A 19,109-nucleotide genomic window follows, 5' to 3' on the forward strand; every position below is an offset into this window, starting at 1 on the left:
GCAACGGCTGGAGGTCCTGTGCCTGCCTTTTGCTCTTGTCGCTGTGAAGGATGAGCACATATGTTGAGAGCCACCAGCTCACTTGAAAACAACATCAGAGATCCCTCCTCAAGGCAGCTGCCAGCCAGTCGCTCGCCCAAAATCAAGGCACCCACCTTGGCCTTAAGAATGAACCCTGCACCACTTCAAGTCTTCAAAGGATGGTTGATGGGGAGAGCTTAAAGAGGGTGGCGGAGAAGGGTATTTCGTGGGGGAATCTAAGCGGGAGGGGAATCAGAGAGAGAGATGCAGAGACGTGCCTGAGGAATCCCTCAAAGCTGCCCCACCCCCTCCATCATCGCCTCCTTGAAGGCACTTCAAGACACCGATCAGGCAGGCAACCTCCCAGAAAAACCTCAGAAGGCGAAGCGGGAAGCCAAGTAACGAGGGACGGAGATCTGCTTTGGTAATGGTCACCTTGCGTGTCCATTCTCTACACAGGAGAAAAAACGCTTTTGGAGACTCACGCCTTCACGCACAGGCAGAAGGAGCTAGCCTGCTGCGAAGGAGCCCCCTCCCTTAAGTCTCCAGCATCAGCAAGAAAAGTGGGTCAGGCAGATCGCTCGTTGCACAGGGAGTAGTCGCGAGCTGAAAAATGCCTGCTCCCCCCGCCCGGACCCCTTTGCTTATCCTCCAGCGCTGGATCCCCTCCTCCGCTCCTCTTTCACCTTCCCAATGCGATTAGGTGTCGATTCCCGCCTTCCCTGCCCGACCCCTCTATCGGACCAGGCGCCTTCGCCTTATCCGCCGCTCAGCCATTCCACCTGCAGAAAACCACTCGGGTTGGCGCGATCCTGCTCGGTAAAGTCACATCCTGGGCCCCGGGCTCGCAGGAATGTGGATCCCGAGGCAGGTGGGGAGGGAGGAGGGAGGCGAGAGCAGACTTGGAAGAGGCGATCCATCGCGGCTCCTCTCCATACCACCCACGGCGTTTTAACAAGGAAATCGCTTCTCCAACCAAAACAACCGCGAAGGCGCCTTCCACACCAGTAGCGCGTCCTGGAGAAAGCCTCTCCAAACGCGCACACCCCTAAACTTTACGCACAGTTCAATCCGCAACCTCCCGCCCTACTTACTCCCACCTACCCCCCCAAACACACACACACCCACACACACCCCACCAAGGAATATCCTTCCCTTTGCTTTACATTCCCCCGGAGAGGGGTAAAAAGTTCGGTACACACTGCAGCTTCACGGACAGCTATAAACACTGGGAGGGGTGTGTGTGTCTTGTATATACACTCGACAACCTCCATTTCTGTCAGGGCCACACCTCCAAAGGGTCCGCGCGCCACAATTTTGGGGGATCACCCCTCTTCCTTGCCAGCAATCTCGCCACCTCAAGCAAATCGCCACCCCGCCCTCCTCCCCCAAAAGGCCACCCAGCGATCCATTCTCCTTTTTAACACCCCCCATCCCTCCCATCAGGCCCGCCTTGATGTGAAACTGGCCAGAGGTCAAGGTGAACCACCGCTAAGGTCGCACCAAGGGGAACGAAGGAAGGAGAGAGGCGCACCCAGAGCTCTATAGACGGAGAGAGATAGGGAGAGAAAAAGGTTCCACTTACGCACTGCCTCCTGCTTGGGATCCAGGCTGTGTATAACCCCTTGGACGCCGCCGATCCTGCCGTGCAGCGCCCGGACCCTGCGCTGGGTGATCTGGATCTCGCCCTCGATCTCCTGAAAGAGGGCGCACGCATGCCGGGCCACATCGGAGAGCTGCCGGAGGATCCGCGACAGAGCCACGTTGCTGAGCGAGCACAGGTCCAGCACCATCAGCGCCGCCGCCGCCGCCGCCTCCTTCTCCTGCCCATCGGCCGGCAGCACCACCGCCAGCCCCGCGGCTTCTTCCTCCGGCTCGTCTGTCGCAGCCGACGCCGCTGCCGCTTCGCCCGGCTCCTCTCTCGGGCTGCTCCCCGGCTGAGGAGGAGCAGGAGGCGGCGGCGGCGGCTCGCCTCCCGCGCCCTCGTCCAGCACCGAGGCGATGGGCTGCCGGCGGCACAACCACTGCGGCTCCACGATCCGCTTGGCGAAAGGCATGGCTGGGGAGAGAGCCGGGGCGAGCGCCGCGCTTCGCCCTCCGAAGAAGCCGCTGCCGCCCTCGCGTCCCCGGCGCCGAGTGTCTCTCTCCGGGCTCTTTCCAAACTCGCCTGGCTTCCTCCTCCGCCCGAGCGCCCGTCACTTGCTAGCAGCCGGTATGGGAAGGCGCCGGGTCCCCCATGATCTCTCTCCGCGCGGGCTCCGGGGAAGTGGCCGCGGCCACCTTTGCTGCTGCTGCTGCTCAGTTCCTTCCTTCCTTCCCACCCGCCTCCTCTGCCGCCGCCGCCGCCTCGCTCTCCTCCTCCTTCTCCTTCTCCAGCTGCTGCTCCCGGCAAGCTCCCTCCTCTGCCGCGCGCCCCTTGCTTCGCTACGCAGCCCGAGCCTTCGGCGCGAGAGGTGGATTTTAACAGGGCGCCTTGAAAACCCGGAGAAAGGAACGCGCGCCGCTCTTTTGTGAGGAGGAGCAGAGCAGGCAGGCAGGGAGAGACACCCACTCGGCGCAGGGAAGGAGGCGGCGGCGGGCACGGAAAGGCATTCCCCCTCGCGACCGCGAGGGGACACTGCAGGCTCCGCGCAGCGCCTGGTTGGCTGGCTGGCTAGCGGACTACCACCATCACTGGATGAGAACTTGGGAGCTGGAGGGAGGATTTGGGAAGTTTGGCAGCCCAAGGGAAAGATCGCTTTCGAGATGCTCCCAGAGGAGAGGAGAGGTGCGCGCTGGAGGGTTTCGAAAAGCAGGAAGGAGGTCCTTCCTTAGGAATGCCACTGTGTTGCTTAAGGCTCCAGTCTTTTTTTTCCAGGGAGAAAGCACAGGCCAAGTTCATGCCCTGCGCCAGCATTTGACAACTCGGTGCCCTCCTAATGTTTTGGAGTTCCCATGCTTCCAAAGGGCTAGGGTCACAAGCTGGAGAGACCAGTCAAGTCCCACCTCTCTTCCATGGAGTCAGTGAGTGGCGTTTGGCAAACGGGCTCGTTTCACAAGAACAGGGTGAGCACCTTAAAACACTTGGCAAAGTAACAGCACAATATCAATAATCAGCAGCCAGGGATTGCTTGGAAAGCGCTCAGCCCTGGGACTTTCAAAAGACCTTCTCCAGAAGGACAAGAGCATCTGGGAGCATAATTCAGAATGAATAATTTAGTAAATTTAACGCAGTGTAGGAATTACAAGTGATGTCCTTTGATATTGGACAAGCACATGGGAGATAAAATGCAAAGCTATTTCAGCTTCCCCTGAATGCATTCTGGCTAGCACCCTTCTCTGGCCTATTTTGCAGGAAGAGGCTGCTGACTTTGGTGCTCAGGGATCCCCTGGTCCTCACTTGGCTGTTGCCTTGTTTGATGAAGTGCACAAATCAGTTAAAGCCAATGAAATAACTGGATTGAAGGTTCTAATCCTGAATGCAAGCCCTGCAGTAATTACACTAGCGACCAGTCTCCAGGTTACGGTCAAAACATGGCAGCAGTTTGAAACAGTCTCTTTCTGGCAGGTGGACCATAGATCTGCAGAGACAAAATGGGCAAATGATCACTAGTTTCTGCACAGTCCCCTCTTTATGCACACACACATAGATGCACCTGTGGGCATTTGACATTGCTTTCTTGCTGAAGCTGTGCAGGTCTTGGTCTGGTCAGTACCTAACTTTGATGGGAGATTGTCTTGGGAGCCCCTGTACACATACAGTGGATTTAATGACTGAGGAAAGGGAAGCTATAATATAAATGTGGAAAATAAATGCAATACAAGGTGTGCTCTCATAATAGTCTCTTTCTCTAGGCAGTCTGTATCCTATGCACAAGGGACGCAGGTGGAGCTGCGGGTTAAACCACAGAGCCTAGGACTTACCGATCAGAAGGCCAGCGGTTCAAATCCCCGCGACGGGGTGAGCTCCCATTGCTCGGTCCCTGCTCCTACCAACCTAGCAGTTTGAAAGCATGTCAAAGTGCAAGTAGATAAATAGGTACCGCTCCAGTGGGAAGGTAAATGGTGTTTCCGTGCACTGCTCTGGTTCGCCAGAAGTGGCTTAGTCATGCTGGCCACATGACCTGGAAACTGTACGCCAGCTCCCTCGGCCAACAAAGCGAGATGAGCACCGCAACCCCAGAATCAGCCACGACTGGACCTAATGGTCAGGGGTTCCTTTACCTTTACCTATCCTATGCACAGATCCTGCAGGCCAAGCCCTATCATTGGCAGAGCGTGGCAAGTACTTCAGGTAGCAGATGCTGGGAGCAGGAAATGTTGGGAAGGTGTTGGAGGACAGAGCTGTCAGCTATGCATGTGCTATACAGTCTGCCCTTTGGACAAGCCTGACCAAGTAAGATTCAACTCCCTGTTGGTTGGGCTCAAAGGAGACGGGCTCACCATCTTGTCAATTTCCCTTGATGCAGCAAAAGGTCGGGAGTCAACCCTGCATGTTACAGAGGTTATCTTTGCGCCTCTTGGCAAAGGACCATAACTCAGTGGTAGAGAAGCTAGCTGCTTTGAGGGTGGAAGATCCCAGATTCCAGGTACGGAGAGACTCCTACCTGAAATCCCAGAAGGCCACTACTAGTCAATACAGACAAAGCTGAGCTAGAAGGACTGCACAGCCAATGGAGGGTTAAATTCTGCCCTCCCACCCATCAGCTGATATCACCTATGGAGCCTGTGGGCCAAACTGGATCCCCTGGCAAGCCAAAACTGGCCCACAGGCTGAAGGCATCTACCCCTGCCCTAAAGGGACCATCTTATGCACCATGTTCTGATTCCCACAATGGCTAACCCACTGTTTCCAGAAAGTCCACACACAGGGCTTGAAGTTGCACTCGCACACGCTCCTGCCATTGCCCCCAGCATCCTGCCGCTGAACAGAGATGCTTCCTTTAACTATATGACTATACTAAAAAGGGCAGGGAGGAAAGAGGTAACTTCTGTTATTGCTTCTATTACTATTACTTGCAAACCAAAACAGTAGCCTCCTTAGGGAAGCTGTATATCTCCCAAATCCAAACATAATTGCTCAGGCAAGCACCTGGAAAAATCATCTAATGCCTTTTGGCTTAAAAACTGTAGCATTTACCCCAGAAGCCTTTGCTTTTTCAGTTTCATGTGTACATGTTTTCTTATGTAATATTCATATTTTCTTAGGTGGGGCATTACCCACCCTGGAATTGACATTTCATCCTCCTGTGCATATAAGTTAAGGTGGTAGTTGCCCCTCCCTCACCCTCACGTTCAATATCTTTTTTAGAAAACCAGCAGTTAAACAAGTCCGATTTGGACCATTTTGGCCTCTTAGGACTACAGTAAATTGGAATCATTATTTAAAATGAATGCATTCTGAAAGGTTGTGTTTTTCTATACTTTCTTTAGGCATGGTTTTGATTTAGTTTCTTTAATGAACTGAGCACCAGCTGTTTAATTTGGTAATGTTCCTCATTGCTCTCTGAGCTCTCCAACTCATCACCAAGGCCTGACTCATTTATTAATGCAGGAATAGGAAACCAGTGCGTCTAGTGTTGAACTCCAAATCCCATTAGCCCCAGCCAGTGGGTTCAATGATAGGGGTGATGGAATTTGTAGTCCAGCAACTTACTTGAAGCCTACAGCTTCCCCATCTCTACCGTGTTTTGGTTCTTACTTAAGGATTCACATGTATTCATGATCTGAGTATCTCAAATGTGTTTGTTATGGCCAAGAAACAGATTTGTACTCACAGAAGCTTCTCCAGTTCAAGGTACTTCTGTTTACGAGACAACAAATTGAAACAGGACACTCTGAAAGCAAAATGTAGTAACATATTAACCCATTTGATAATTTGGTGCTATTTTGTTATACATTTCCTACCTACTTTGCTCTAGAAAAGGAACAGACCTAGATAGAAGACCATTAACTTTACTATTTGGAAGAAATTTGCTACAATATGGCTGCCTGGGTAGAGAACCCAAGAGAGATTTAGGTGAGGCAGAGGGAATGGAGTGCTTTGGTCTTTCTTAAAGGTAAAGGCACATGTATCACATGTAATAATCACTTCCTTATGGCCTGGTCCTACATCTCCTTGGTAAAGTTAGTAAAGGAGCAGTCAGTGACTACTAACAGTAGATTCTTGGCTATTTCAAGTTGGAGCATTCATTCATTTACACTGAGGTCCAGCTTTGAGGGCCTTCTGGCGGTTTCCTCCCTGCAAGAAGCGAAGTTACAGGGAACCAGGCAGAGGGCCTTCTCGCTTGTGGCACCTGCCCTGTGGAACGCCCTCCCATCAGATGTCAAGGAAATAAACAACTATCTGACTTTTAGAAGGACATCTGAAGGCAGTTTAGGACAGGCTTCCTCAACCTCAGCCCTCCAGATGTTTTGAGACTACAATTCCCATCAGCCCTGACCACAGATCCTGCTAGCTAGGGATCATGGGAGTTGTAGGCCAAAAACATCTGGAGGGCAGAGGTTGAGGAAGCCTGGTTTAGGAGATGCAGAAGCACTCCTAGCAGATGGGCCATAAATAGACACCAGCAGATGTTAAGTATCATCAGCAATTGATACTTAGAATCAAATGGTGTTTTGAAATCAGTTCCTATTTTACAGCTTAAATAATACAGCTTGATAATGTATATATCCCACATTCCCCCCATTTCTGCCACAGAAAAAGATTCTGGCCTCTAAGATATTTAAACCTCCACTCATCTCCCACGGTCTCCAAGTTATCCTCGGGGAAGGGTTTAAAAAGCAATAAGGGTGCTCAGGTCAGGAGAGCAGAACTGTTCTCTTTCATTCTGCCTCCCCTTTCTTTAGTCACCTTCTTCCTACCTGACTTTGACATTAGAACTGATCCTGATGGAAAGAACAGCACCTTTGCTTTTAAAATTGTGAAATAATACAAGGTGTGTGTGTGTGTGTGTGTGTGTGTGTGTGTGTGTGTGTTGTTAGAACATTATTAGCCACGTGTTGCCTGTTACTGCTTACGTTTGGTGTTTAAAAATGGAAGCGCACTTTTAAAAGCAAACTGCCATGATCACTTTGGTTTGGCTTCTTGAAGGAGAGTTGAATGGACCTTACTACCTGCCTACAGCAGGAATAGGGAATCTGTCCTCCCCCTGCACTGTTGGACTCCAACTCCCATCAGCCACAGCCAGCATGATCAATGGTCAGGAATGATGGGAGTTGTAGTTCAGCAACATTATTTTTAGTATAAACTTGCCTGTTACTTCTTCAGTTTTAAAAAGCTCCATATTTTTGTGTGAGCAGCTGAATGCTCTCTACCACACACACAAAATGTGTTGTCAGATTTCATGAGGAAATTTTAAGAAATATGTGGGAGGGAGAATTTTAACAGTGCATCTTTTCTCCTATCATAAAGGAGAGGCTGCACTAACCAAACTTTTCCCTTTTATGCATTTACCAGGGAGAAGTAAAGTCACAGGGATTCTCACCCAAGTGAAACCTGACAAGTCCTGCAAATGATGTTTCCCCCTCTTTTAATTACAGTGGTACCTCGGGTTACGTACGCTTCAGGTTACATACACTTCGGGTTACAGACTCTGCTAACCCAGAAATTGTGCTTCAGGTTAAGAACTTTGCTTCAGGATAAGAACAGAAATCGTGCTCCGGCGGTGCGGCGGCAGCAGGAGGTCCCATTAGTTAAGTGGTGCTTCAGGTTAAGAACAGTTTCAGGTTAAGAACGGGCCTCCGGAACGAATTAAGTTAGCTAATTAAGTACTTAACCCGAGGCAGCAGCGTAGCGTGGGTTGTCAGCACCCGGGGCAAGGCAAGTAATCTGCGCCCCCTAACCCCTAACCTGCCACTGCTGCCAGCTTCTTCTTGCTGCTGCCTGGGCTGGGGTATTTACGGTAAGGTAGCCATGGCGTCGGCGGCGGGTCCGTGTCAGGTGATCTGAGGCGAGTTGCCGCTGGCGCTGCCGCCCAAACGACACCGCTTGCCCGGAGGAGGAGGAGGGCAGAGAGGCGAGGAAAATGCAACATGGCCCAGCAGCTGCAGCAGCGGCGGCGGCAGGGCTGTGAGGAGGGGCTGCCTGGTGCGCCCTCCACGGCCCTGACGCGCGGGCACCACGGCGAGCGCTGAGAGCCGCTGCCAGCTCGTCGGTTCCGCGAGACATGGGGCTCTGCTACAACCTGCGCCCGAGGCTCTTCGGCGACTCCGGAGGCGGCGAGCGCCCCCCCCCCAAATGTTGCGCCTGGTGCGGCCGGCCCCCCCTGCACCCCCCACGCTATGCCACTGACCCGAGGTACCACTGTAACTGCATAGTCAAAGGATTATACAGTAAAAATATATCCAGAAATACACAATATAAGAAAAACAAAACCCACTTGTCAGCATTTGATGTTTTACTAGAGCATTGTATTTGCTAGAAGTTTCCAAATGATGTTTACCAAAATGCAAAAGTAACTTATCGGTAAGTCCTCTTGAGTTCAATAGGACTTAGTCCCAGGTAAGTGGGTTTAGAATTGCAACTATTTAACTATTTCATATTTCCAGTGGTGCTTACTGCAAGTAGCTATAGAAGTACAGACTAAAGAACGATTTCAAATTTCCAGAGCACTTTCAAGGTATGCAAGGCTTTATAAATGGTACCTTCATAATAACCCTTTGAAAGGAGGACATTATTATTTCCATTTTGCAGGTGGGGAACTGAAGCTGAGAGACAGTGACTTCCGCAAGGCCATCCAAGTTCAGACTGAGCAGCAATTTGAAACAGAACCTCTCTCAAGGCCAAGGCCAACTCTCAAAGCTGCCATGGCTCTCAAATTATGAGATGGCACATCCATTCTTTTCCAGTATCATTCTCAACAGACTGAAGGTAACATTCTAGAAATTGCCTAAGTAATCTATATATTGAAAGAATACTGTGCTCAAGGCAAATCTTCCCATCTTCTTTTTATACATTGTGGTCCTCAGCAGAATCTTCACTTGCACAATAATTGCAGGATAGTTCTCCCCCCCCCCCCCACAGGGAAGACTTTATTGGAAGTGTTGAGCCAGTGCTATTTCACAGGTGATCACTGGTTTACAATGTGTGTGCTCAGGAATGCACTTTCACACTGATTTCCTGTAATTTAGCATATGCTAGTACTTGCAGGTTTCCTGCTTTTCTGTCAATCTAGCTATTCCTTTTATATGCATTCCCATAACCATGAGAAAGGCAGGAAGTGGTACAAGATTACCAGTCCACCGCCTGCAGCTCTCTCCATTGGCACACCGGGTATTATTGCATAACTCAAAATCAGGTAGCTGCAGTTGTTTTTTTTAAATACAGTCTTCTGCACCACATGGGTTGCAATGCATCTTAAACAACACATGCCTTATTTCCTGCCACCCCATCCATAAACACCATCCACACCAAAGCTTAAAATAGAACAATACAGTGGTACACTGGGTTACAGACGCTTCAGGTTACAGATTCCGCTAACCCGGAAGTAGTACCTTGGGTTAAGAACTTTGCTTCAGGATGAGAACAGAAATTGTGCGGCGGCGGGAGGCCCCATTAGCTAAAGTGGTACCTCAGGTTAAGAACAGTTTCAGGTTAAGAACGGACTACCAGAACAAATTAAGTTCTTAACCACTGTAATACATTTGTGACTGTGTACTTATACAACTGTGACTAATGAGGTGGCTAATTGGCATCTACCTACCTACTTATCTGTAAGAAGCATTGGTACTGGTGTTAGACCAGGGTTTGCAAGAGAATCACATAGAACGAAATGTGGATCATGCACACCTTGTTTGATTTCTTGGGCAGTGGAAAGGCCTGCATGATGAGCTTCATGTGTAACCCCAAAAATTTCAGGTGCCTGGTTTCACATTACTTCCTCCATGGAAGGGAGGTTTGGAGGGTGGCAACATGAGAATGGGGCTCTTTAATGGTGGTTCCCCACTTGCAGAATGCTCTCCCCAGGGAAACTTGCCTTGCACCATCACTGCACACCTTTAGGGGCAACCGGTCTTTATTTTCCACCAGGCCTTTAGCTTTTGATTATCTGCGGCCTCTAAGTGGGTGGGATGTTTTAATTCTGCCTTTTAAAAATACGACGGTTGTTTAGATTTTTGCTTTGTTTTGTTTTCTGCTAGTTTTAATGTAGGTGTCTGCTTATTTATTATTCCATGTCACCTTTGGGTTGCTTTTGCAAGAAAATCAACTAATATTTTCAAATAGATAAATTAATAGTATTGCATGGAATCTGAATCTAGATATCAATTAGCTACAACCCCTATTGACTTGTATCACCATGACCAGCAAAATCAACTCACTCTTGGGGAAAGAGCCACTAATTATTCTTGTATTCTTAAAATGCTGCACATAAAGACAGTATGATAATGTGATTACCATTCCAAAGGCAAACATGCTTTATAGGGGCACAATTAGTCATTGGCTCATAAAGAAAGTGGATGAGCATGTACACTGGAATTACATAGAGATTTCTGTAAAAGAAAAATAAATAGATGTGGAAATATTTTGAGCAATGGAATGCTACTAGGCTTGTTACCTTTTCCCTGTGGCCATGTTTTACTCTGTTTTGCCTAATGAGATCCTTTGCTTGTATTTCAGACCAAGCAGACCAACCTTATCCTGTTTACTGTTGAGGCAATATTCAATTCAGCATAATGATTTGAGATCTTGCGCGCGGTAACTCTGTCTGCTGGCAAGAGAAGAGCCCTCTCATGTTATGTAATTATGGCTTAGGGCTGCAGTAATGAAGAAGCTGTGCAGGCTGGAGCCTGTTTTCTGTTGTCTGGAGGCGTCGACAGCAAGCTTGTGGTTGTGGTCACATGGCGTTTGAAAGAGACTTGGCTCACCAGTCAAAACAGCAGGAAGGCTAGAGTATACCGTTCACTCCATTCCAAGTGGCTAGAACATCCTTGTTGGGCAAATACTCAGACAGGCGATATTAAGGAGGACTTAGGGATTTACAGTGTGACCAAAAAGGGTATTTCCTTCCTTTTTTCTCACCCAAGTGTGTTTTTATGTCTTGTACACAGTTGCCAAATATGTGTCAAGAGAGGCCTGTGCCTGGTTTCCTGTCTTCTTCTTATGTGGCCACCATATTGGGTTTCACGGAGCACCACAGCTCTTTCCAAAGAATTCCAAAGGGGAATTCTTCATGCTTAAACAAACAGTTCCTGGTAGGTAGACATCCTTTACATTTTTTGTTGGTGTGGCTATGTGTCCTATTTAAAGGAGTTCTCTGTTTGAAAGGCTATCTGGTCCAAATCCAGCTTAAAGTAAGGTTACCACATTTTTTTTTCAATGAATCCAGGGACACTTCATTGAAATGAGTCGGAATGATAGGATTTTGTCAGGGGACTTATTTGTAAATCTGGGGACTGTCCCCGAGAAACGGGATGTCTGGTAACCTTAGCTTAAAGATAAAGGATCCTAAGAAGGGAAAGCAAGAGGAGCCGTGAAGTTGCCCATCAACAGTAAGCTGCCTGAGCAGGCACACTGGTCACAGTCTTCAGCCTGGTCCATACAGGAAGTTAATATTGGCTCTGTTTCTTCCTGGAGGGGAAAAACCAAGGTGGTGATGGTGCTGGGGCACTCCTAGCTTGGCGTCTAAGAGGCTGTGGAGTCCCTCAGGGTTCTGTTCTGCCCCCATGCTAGTCAACATTTACCACTGAGAAAGGTTGTTTGGAGTTTTTTGTGGTTCAATACCACCAGTGTTCTAATACCACCAGCTCGCTCTCTCCTTAATCTCAGGGTTATGGGTTTGTTCCACCAGGAGGTGAAGGCCATTTTATTTTAGAACTGACTGCTTTTAAGGAAAGGACCCTTAATAGTGTAGTGTGGTGTACTGTTTTGTGTGTGTGTGTTTTGCCTTTCTAGCTGCACTTTAATAAATACCCTTTTGCATTGTTTTAATTCCATCATTAGCTTAATCACTTTTTAGGTAAAGGTAAAGGTACCCCTGCCCGTACGGGCCAGTCTTGACAGACTCTGGGGTTGTGCGCTCATCTCACTCTATAGGCCGGGAGCCAGCGCTGTCCGGAGACACTTCCAGGTCACGTGGCCAGCGTGACGAAGCTACTCTGGCAAGCCAGAGCCGCACACGGAAATGCCGTTTACCTTCCCGCTAGTAAGCGGTCCCTATTTATCTACTTGCACCCGGGGGTGCTTTCGAACTGCTAGGTTGGCAGGCGCTGGGACCGAGCAACAGGAGCGCACCCCGCCGCGGGGATTCGAACCGCCGACCATGTGATCGGCAAGTCCTAGGCGCTGAGGTTTAACCCACAGCGCCACCCGCGTCCGCATCTAAAAAATCACTTTTTAGTCATACATTTTTTTTCTTTTTAGTTGTGTGTGTTTTATTTGTATTTGTGAGCTAGTTCTGGGGGGAGAGATGAGATATAATGAATAAATGGGCATTATATCAGGCTGCACAGCTGTACTAATTTTTCAGCCTGCAATGGGCTGAAGGACTTCTTTCCACACACTGTCACCCAAATCAATCTGCCCATGCTTCCCCGTGCTCAGTGTAATGGATGCAGATAGAGATTGATATATAACTAAATTGTCTAATATGCCATTTGCAGCTCCTAGTATCCAACCCAAACATCCCAGACAGCACTTTTTTCTGGTTGGACTTTGTCTTTGAAGAAACCATGCCATGACCAGATTTTAGGCAAGACATGTTATCTGGTGCCTTGTGAGCTATGCTCCAGTGCTCATCCGTCTGCCTTGGCCATGGCAAAGCTAAGGAGAACTATTTATATACAAACAATAAGAAAATTCAGTTTTGTTACATTCAAGTGATACTAGTATATACCTATGCTAAACATGATGAGCTATGTTTTAGGTTATGGCAATAAAGTGAAGTATGGTATTATAAATATGCTGCCTCATCTATGTTTAAATAATAGCTACGAGAGAGAATAATTTTCGTTTTCACACTAGGCCTGAGGATATCTATTTCTTTCAGCAAGCTATCATCTCTCCCCACCCCCTGAAGTTATTTCCCCCCTAAGCCTGATAAACTGCCATTCCTTCACCTGTAGGCTACTTATTCCAATTACAAGACTACTGAACAAGTCAGCACCAGCCATGTCCCATCCTGTTCTGTTCAGATGAACTCAAATATTGCCTACATTGCCTGCGTCTTAAATCCCAATTGTCTCACAATGACAGTTTCCCACCAAGACGTCCTTTTAAAATTTGAGATGCCCAAAATTGTATCCTGCTGTTTCCTTGGAAACCAGCTGCTGGAAGTCAGATAAGTGGAACGAGATGCTTCCAAAGGTTTGCAACGCTGAAAAGGGAGGGACAGGATAAAAAAATAAAATTGAGGTTCTGAAAAGGAAGCCATGGCTGGCTTCTACATATGTTCGAGTCTGCATTCAGTATTCACTGCAAATGGTGGCTCTTATAGAAATTTCTCAAATGTTTGAGTGTGCTTTAAAAAAATTGATTTAGTCCATACATACATGCATGAAATGGAATCTGATGGAACACGGAAGAACAGTAAGGAAACATAGGAGAGAAGAGCTGCTTGAATAATTCATAACTCAAAGGAGTTCAGGATGGCAGTCTTAAAGCTATGGCTTTCCCAGTAGTGATGTATGGAAGTGAGAGCTGGATCATAAAGAAGGCTGATCGCCAAAGAATTGATGCTTTTGAATTATGGTGCTGGAGGAGACTCTTGAGAGTCCCATGGACTGCAAGAAGATCAAACCTATCCATTCTGGAGGAAATCAGCCCTGAGTGCTCACTGGAAGGACAGATCCTGAAGCTGAGGCTCCAATACTTTGGCCACCTCATGAGAAGACTCCCTGGAAAAGACCCTGATGCTGGAAAAGATGGAGGGCACAAGGAGAAGGGGATGACAGAGGACGAGATGGTTGGACAGTGTTCTTGAAGCTACCAGCATGAGTTTGGCCAAACTGCGGGAGGCAGTGGAAGACAGGAGTGCCTGGCGTGCTCTGGTCCATGGCGTCACGAAGAGTCGGACACGACTAAACGACTAAACAACAACCCTGTCCTACTTTATTCTCATAAGGCTCAGTGGGGATTTGAGTCTAGGCCCACACACACAATGGACAACCCTCTAATCATTACATCACATTGGCTACAGGTGCATGCACTGAGAAATGCAATGGTGTTTTGTAAAATAGCAACAAATGGCTACCTGTATATGTTTTTTCTCATCATGAATGTGGGATTGTGGTGGGGATAGAGATGACATGTGAAGAGAACATGCCCAGTGCAGGACTCTGTCCTCCTGGCTTTGAGGTGCTTTGGAGAATCAGAGGAAAGGGGAATAAATGGAAGGGAGGGCATATGACAGGTGGGACATGGAGAGACCTTTTGCTACTGCTTATATTATATGGATTGCAACATTTCTTTCAGCTGTATTTCACTCTAATGCATACAACTTTTCACCTTCAAATAAATATAAACAGTAGCCGTTTATTAATACAGGATTAATGCTGTTCGGTATGTTTCATTATTCGTGACTGAATGTCTACAGGTGATTTTTGAATGATTGCCAGAACAGCAGCTTATGCAGCACAGTTCAGGAATTGTTGAGGATAAAAAAATTAAAAAAAGATTTTAATGGCACCGCACCAGTGTTTATATTTCAGGCTGACACATGCAATATGCTCTCCTTCAGCACATGCAAGTTTAGTGCTAGCTAAAATTGTTTCCTTGTCATAGCAAGCTAACCATTTTAAGATCCCCTACACTGTTGCCACATTTTTTTCCTGGAAATGATTTTAGGACGGAGGACTATTCCTTTGCAGAAATTGCCAGCTTTAAAACTGACCCAAACGAAGGCAAAAAAATGAAGTGGTAGATAGATTAAAAAAAAAAAAATACCTGCCAGTATAAAACTGGCATAAAGAGCAAATTGACTTAGAACCCCTTTATAGGGTTACTGTTGTTTTTAATTACAGGTAGGATGTCTTTGTTTTCCACATGGGGGACATCCAAAAATGGTATCCCTCACCTGAAGTGGTACATATTCAGAGGAAACTGAAACTGATGTGACATTGAACACCTGAGTGTGTTATCAACTGGAAATTAAAATAAGGCTGCAAGCCTATGTATGCTTGCTGGAAAGTTAACTCCATCAAATCAAAAGGACTTTACTTCAGAGAAAATAGCCTAAGGATGAAGCGTTGATGTGAAATATACTGTTATTTCTATTTCAGAAATCTAACATGGGGCAAAGCTCCCCACCACCAAACCACACTTTAACCCTCATAAAATTGAGCCTCTTCTGCTGTGTCTGTGACCTTCCATTTATTTTCAGGGACACACGTTCCCTTGGAGAAAATGTTAGACAGTCAGATCATGGAAATTGCTGCTGGTGGGGAAAATGTAGCTGTATCCACAGATGGACCATTCACAGGTTTGGTTCTCCATATGGAGTGAATCCCCGGGAACCTTGGTTTAAGAATACCTTAGTTTATGAACAACTTGGATTAAGAACGCTGCAAACCCGGAAGTAGGTGTTTTGGTTTGTGAACTTTGCCTTGGAATGAGAACATGTCCCGCTTCCTGTTGAGTGTGTTCCATTTGTAAATTGAGTCCCCCGCTGCTATGGGAAAGCATGCCTTGCTTTAAGAATGCTTTGGTTTAAGAACGGACTTAAGGAACAGATTAAGTTCGTAAACCAAGGTACCACTGTACATAGGAACCATCCCTAAATTTTTAATATACATTCAAAATAGTAAACTTTTAAAAGTTCATTACAGTGTATATTTTAAAAATGCAAATATCAACAAGAGTTCCTTTTTCTAGACAGATTAGCAGCAGGGAAGTGGTGGTGGGGGGGAGCATGCAACATGGTCAAATTGTCCTGTTTGTATTCTGTATGATAGCACTGTATAGTTATCAAAACTGAGATTTTCTATATGTGTCACTAGTAAGTATTTCAGTATGCAGATAAGTTGGGACCGGTGAGTCATGATCAGTATATTTCTTTATAGAGGTCCCTCATTCTCCCAAATGCCTGAGAGTCTCTAATTTCTTTTAAGTAATTTATATTTGTCAAAACATAAGTTGTTATATTAATTTCCCAATTTTACAGGTAGCATAGCAAAATTGAAAATAAATTTCGTTTTGAGTGGTAAATATACTAAAAGCTGCAAGAGCAATATGGAATACATTAAAGCTTTAAGTAAAAACAGGAGAGAACTTGACATTGTGCACTTAACAAGTCTGCCTGTAATTAAACATATTCAGTAGCTTGAATACTTTCTGGTTAATATTTGCCTAGATTCATTGGTAGTAATAGTGAAATGTTATGGACTATGAGCCACTTAAAATTTTATGCCTTTCCTGCTCATGAAAGCACTTCCCAATAGGAACAAGCATGAAAACCATGCATAGAAAGTCATATGAATGTATACATATTATGCCACAAGTCTGTGGACAGACACTTAAATGAACGTAGAGCTTAGTGAATATTACAGGACTCACTTTTTGAATAACTGGACACCCTCAACACTTGTATGAATAATTGCAGTTAAATGGGAACAGATACAGCACACTGAGGACAGAAATCTTTGAAAAGGCCCTTTGAATTCTATATTTTCAGTTTTGAAAATTGAAAATTGACTCTGAAACCAAAGAGAAGTCAGTCCATTAGGTTTAGATACAATTTAGCCTTATCTCACCATAGCATAGTCCTCTGAAGCCTAATGGAAGAGACAAATTCTGAGAGGAATTAACAGCCTGCAAAACCATCTAGCAAAAGCTGCTTCACTATCTGGGATGCTTTACGATATACTTTAGATCAGCTTCTCAGCATTATACAGTTCTACTAGTATAAACCTAGAATAATTCCACACATTTAAACAGATTTGCAGCCTGATCTTATGAGCTGCTATACCAGCCAATAATGCCCGATTCGTACAACACCCTAATTCCTGCAGAAGGTGGAACAGCAAACATGGGATTCCCAACCTGATATGCAAACAGAGATGGGTGGTTGACATGAATTCAAGTCAGAGTACAACATAAGAAATAAAAGAAGCAATAAAATACAATTTAAAAAACCACAAAAGGAATGTTTAATGCCGAAATGCTATGGACCACCTGATGAAGCTTGCAGAACCACAGTTTGGGAACGCCTGCCCTAAGCCATCTAGGATGGTGGCCATCACTATTACTTTGTAGTAGAGAATCCCATCATTGAACTATGAACTGCATGAAGAAGTACCTCCTTTTGTCAGCCCAGAATCTCCCTCTGTTCAGCTTCACTAGATGACCCCAGGTTCTCACAGTATGAGAGAGGATAAAAAACCATCTCCTACCCTCTTTTGTGCATACCATGTGAATCTAGTTACCAAAACACTTGATGTTTGTTTGTTGAAAAAAAATCAGCCTAGCTAATAAGTGTTTAAAGGTAAAGGTAAAGGGACCCCTGACCATTAGGTCCAGTCGTGGCCGACTCTGGGGTTGCGGCGCTCATCTCACATTTTTGGCCAAGGGAGCCGGCGTACAGCTTCCGGGTCATGTGGCCAGCATGACTAAGCCGCTTCTGGCGAACCAGAGCAGTGCACGGAAATGCCGTTTACCTTCCCATCAGAGCAGTACCTATTTATCTACTTGCACTTTGACGTGCTTTCAAACTGCTAGGTTGGCAGGAGCAGGGACCGAGCAACGGGAGCTCACCCTGTCACGGGGATTCAAACCGCCGACCTTCTGATCAGCAAGTCCTAGGCTCTGTGGTTTAACCCACAGTGCTACCCACGTCCCTATAATAAGTGTGTAATATGGCACAAATATAGCACTCAAATCCTGGAGATTATAAACAACAACATTAAAACAAACTGCATTGTCATTCCACAACCCATTCAAACGCCACATGTGAAGCACACCAAAACTTAATTTATACAGCTTTGGTCACATGCAAGGTTTTTGGGGTGAGATGAAATCATCTGCTACATGGCTATTGCTACTGAAACCACTTATCTTTAATATCTTACATTGCATAATTAATATATTTTGAAGATGGCAAGGTTAACTCGGTTAACTCTCCGGAGAGAGGGCTATTATGGCGTAACAGCCTCTAATTTTTCTTTAACAAAGTGTTCAACCTTCTCTCATAGCACAGAAAATAAATTTCATAAAGGTGGGTGCCAATACATTAAGGAGCAATTAGGACCATTTACGAAAGCTGCCAAAGACTGCAGGACGAGTCAGAGAAAGGAGTCTTCGTGCTGCTAATGCTTGCTCTTTGTAAAAACAGCAAGATGGAAACAACAGGAGGGCAGGTATAAAAGTCATAGGAAGTCCAGGTGCACCTGCGGATGTTTCCAGCCATAGATTAAACATTCCCTTGAACAAATGACAGAACACAACAACTGTATGGTACAGTTCACACATATTTTACAAACAGGAGGGAATAAGTCAGGAAAATGGCAATGCAAGAAAATATATGCATGGATAAAGATACAGAGGAGAGGGTGTGTGAGAGAAAAGAGACAGTGAGAGAGAAAGAGCTCTTGGTTTCTGCTTCTTAAAATGGCTGAAGACAGGTTTGGAGTTCTGTGTGTGACCGTTGACATGAGAGCTGTCAGAAGCAAGGCAAGTAGGGGAGGGGAAGGAAACAGATGGATGACCTAGTTCCTCAAACATGGACCAGACAACTGCAAAGAGAAAAAGTTGAACTCTCGACCTGAATCCCACAAACAGGACTTTTGGAACTAAAAACAACCCTGGCAGGATCCCTCACCAAATTAAGCCCTGGTAGGACTCCTCACCCCCTTCAAGAAGCAAAGAACCATGTCAGCATGGAAAAGAGAGGGATCAAGATGTAACTAGAACTGGAGGGCAGAGGTCATCAGGCTTCAAAAACAGATTCCAGACACTCTGGAGAAGATTTGGAGATACAAAAGGGAGAGAAGACTGAGAAGTCCCATCGCATTTGCTTGCTGAGCATTATATATTATCACATTAGACTAATATTCTCAAAAACCATTGAGGTTCCCATTCCAAATTTAAGGTTGTGCACAGTGTGTATACTCAAAAAATAAATATCCCTATCCTCAGGAACATTACCGTATATTACATGACGTACTTCAACAGTCAGGTA

General features: G+C 46.3%; 1 protein-coding gene and 1 long non-coding RNA gene across 4 annotated transcripts in view; one reads left to right on the top strand and one right to left on the bottom strand.

Moving 5' to 3' along the window:
* Positions 1-2,563, bottom strand: part of NHS (NHS actin remodeling regulator) — a 235,937-nt gene extending 233,374 nt beyond the window's left edge. The window contains exon 1 of one of the 2 annotated variants that reach the window (XM_028727592.2): positions 1,607-2,563. In XM_028727592.2, coding sequence (XP_028583425.2) covers positions 1,607-2,078 — 472 coding nt within the window. In that variant the 5' untranslated portion in view covers positions 2,079-2,563. The remainder of the gene's footprint in view (positions 1-1,606) is intronic. The other variant, XM_028727590.2, reaches the window with a different exon arrangement.
* Positions 2,564-8,300: 5,737 nt separating this feature from the next.
* LOC144327526 (uncharacterized) lies at positions 8,301-15,024 on the top strand. Of its 2 annotated transcripts, none has more exons than XR_013392633.1 (3): positions 8,301-8,872; positions 10,619-11,193; positions 13,063-15,024. It is a non-coding gene; the product is annotated as an uncharacterized LOC144327526 (long non-coding RNA). The 2 variants fall into 2 exon arrangements; XR_013392632.1 differs by having other exon boundaries at positions 11,050-11,193; positions 13,063-15,023.
* The last annotated feature ends 4,085 nt before the right edge of the window (positions 15,025-19,109 follow it).

This window comes from Podarcis muralis, chromosome 4, assembly GCF_964188315.1.
Source record: "Podarcis muralis chromosome 4, rPodMur119.hap1.1, whole genome shotgun sequence".
Classification (NCBI taxonomy): Eukaryota; Metazoa; Chordata; class Lepidosauria; order Squamata; family Lacertidae; genus Podarcis; species Podarcis muralis.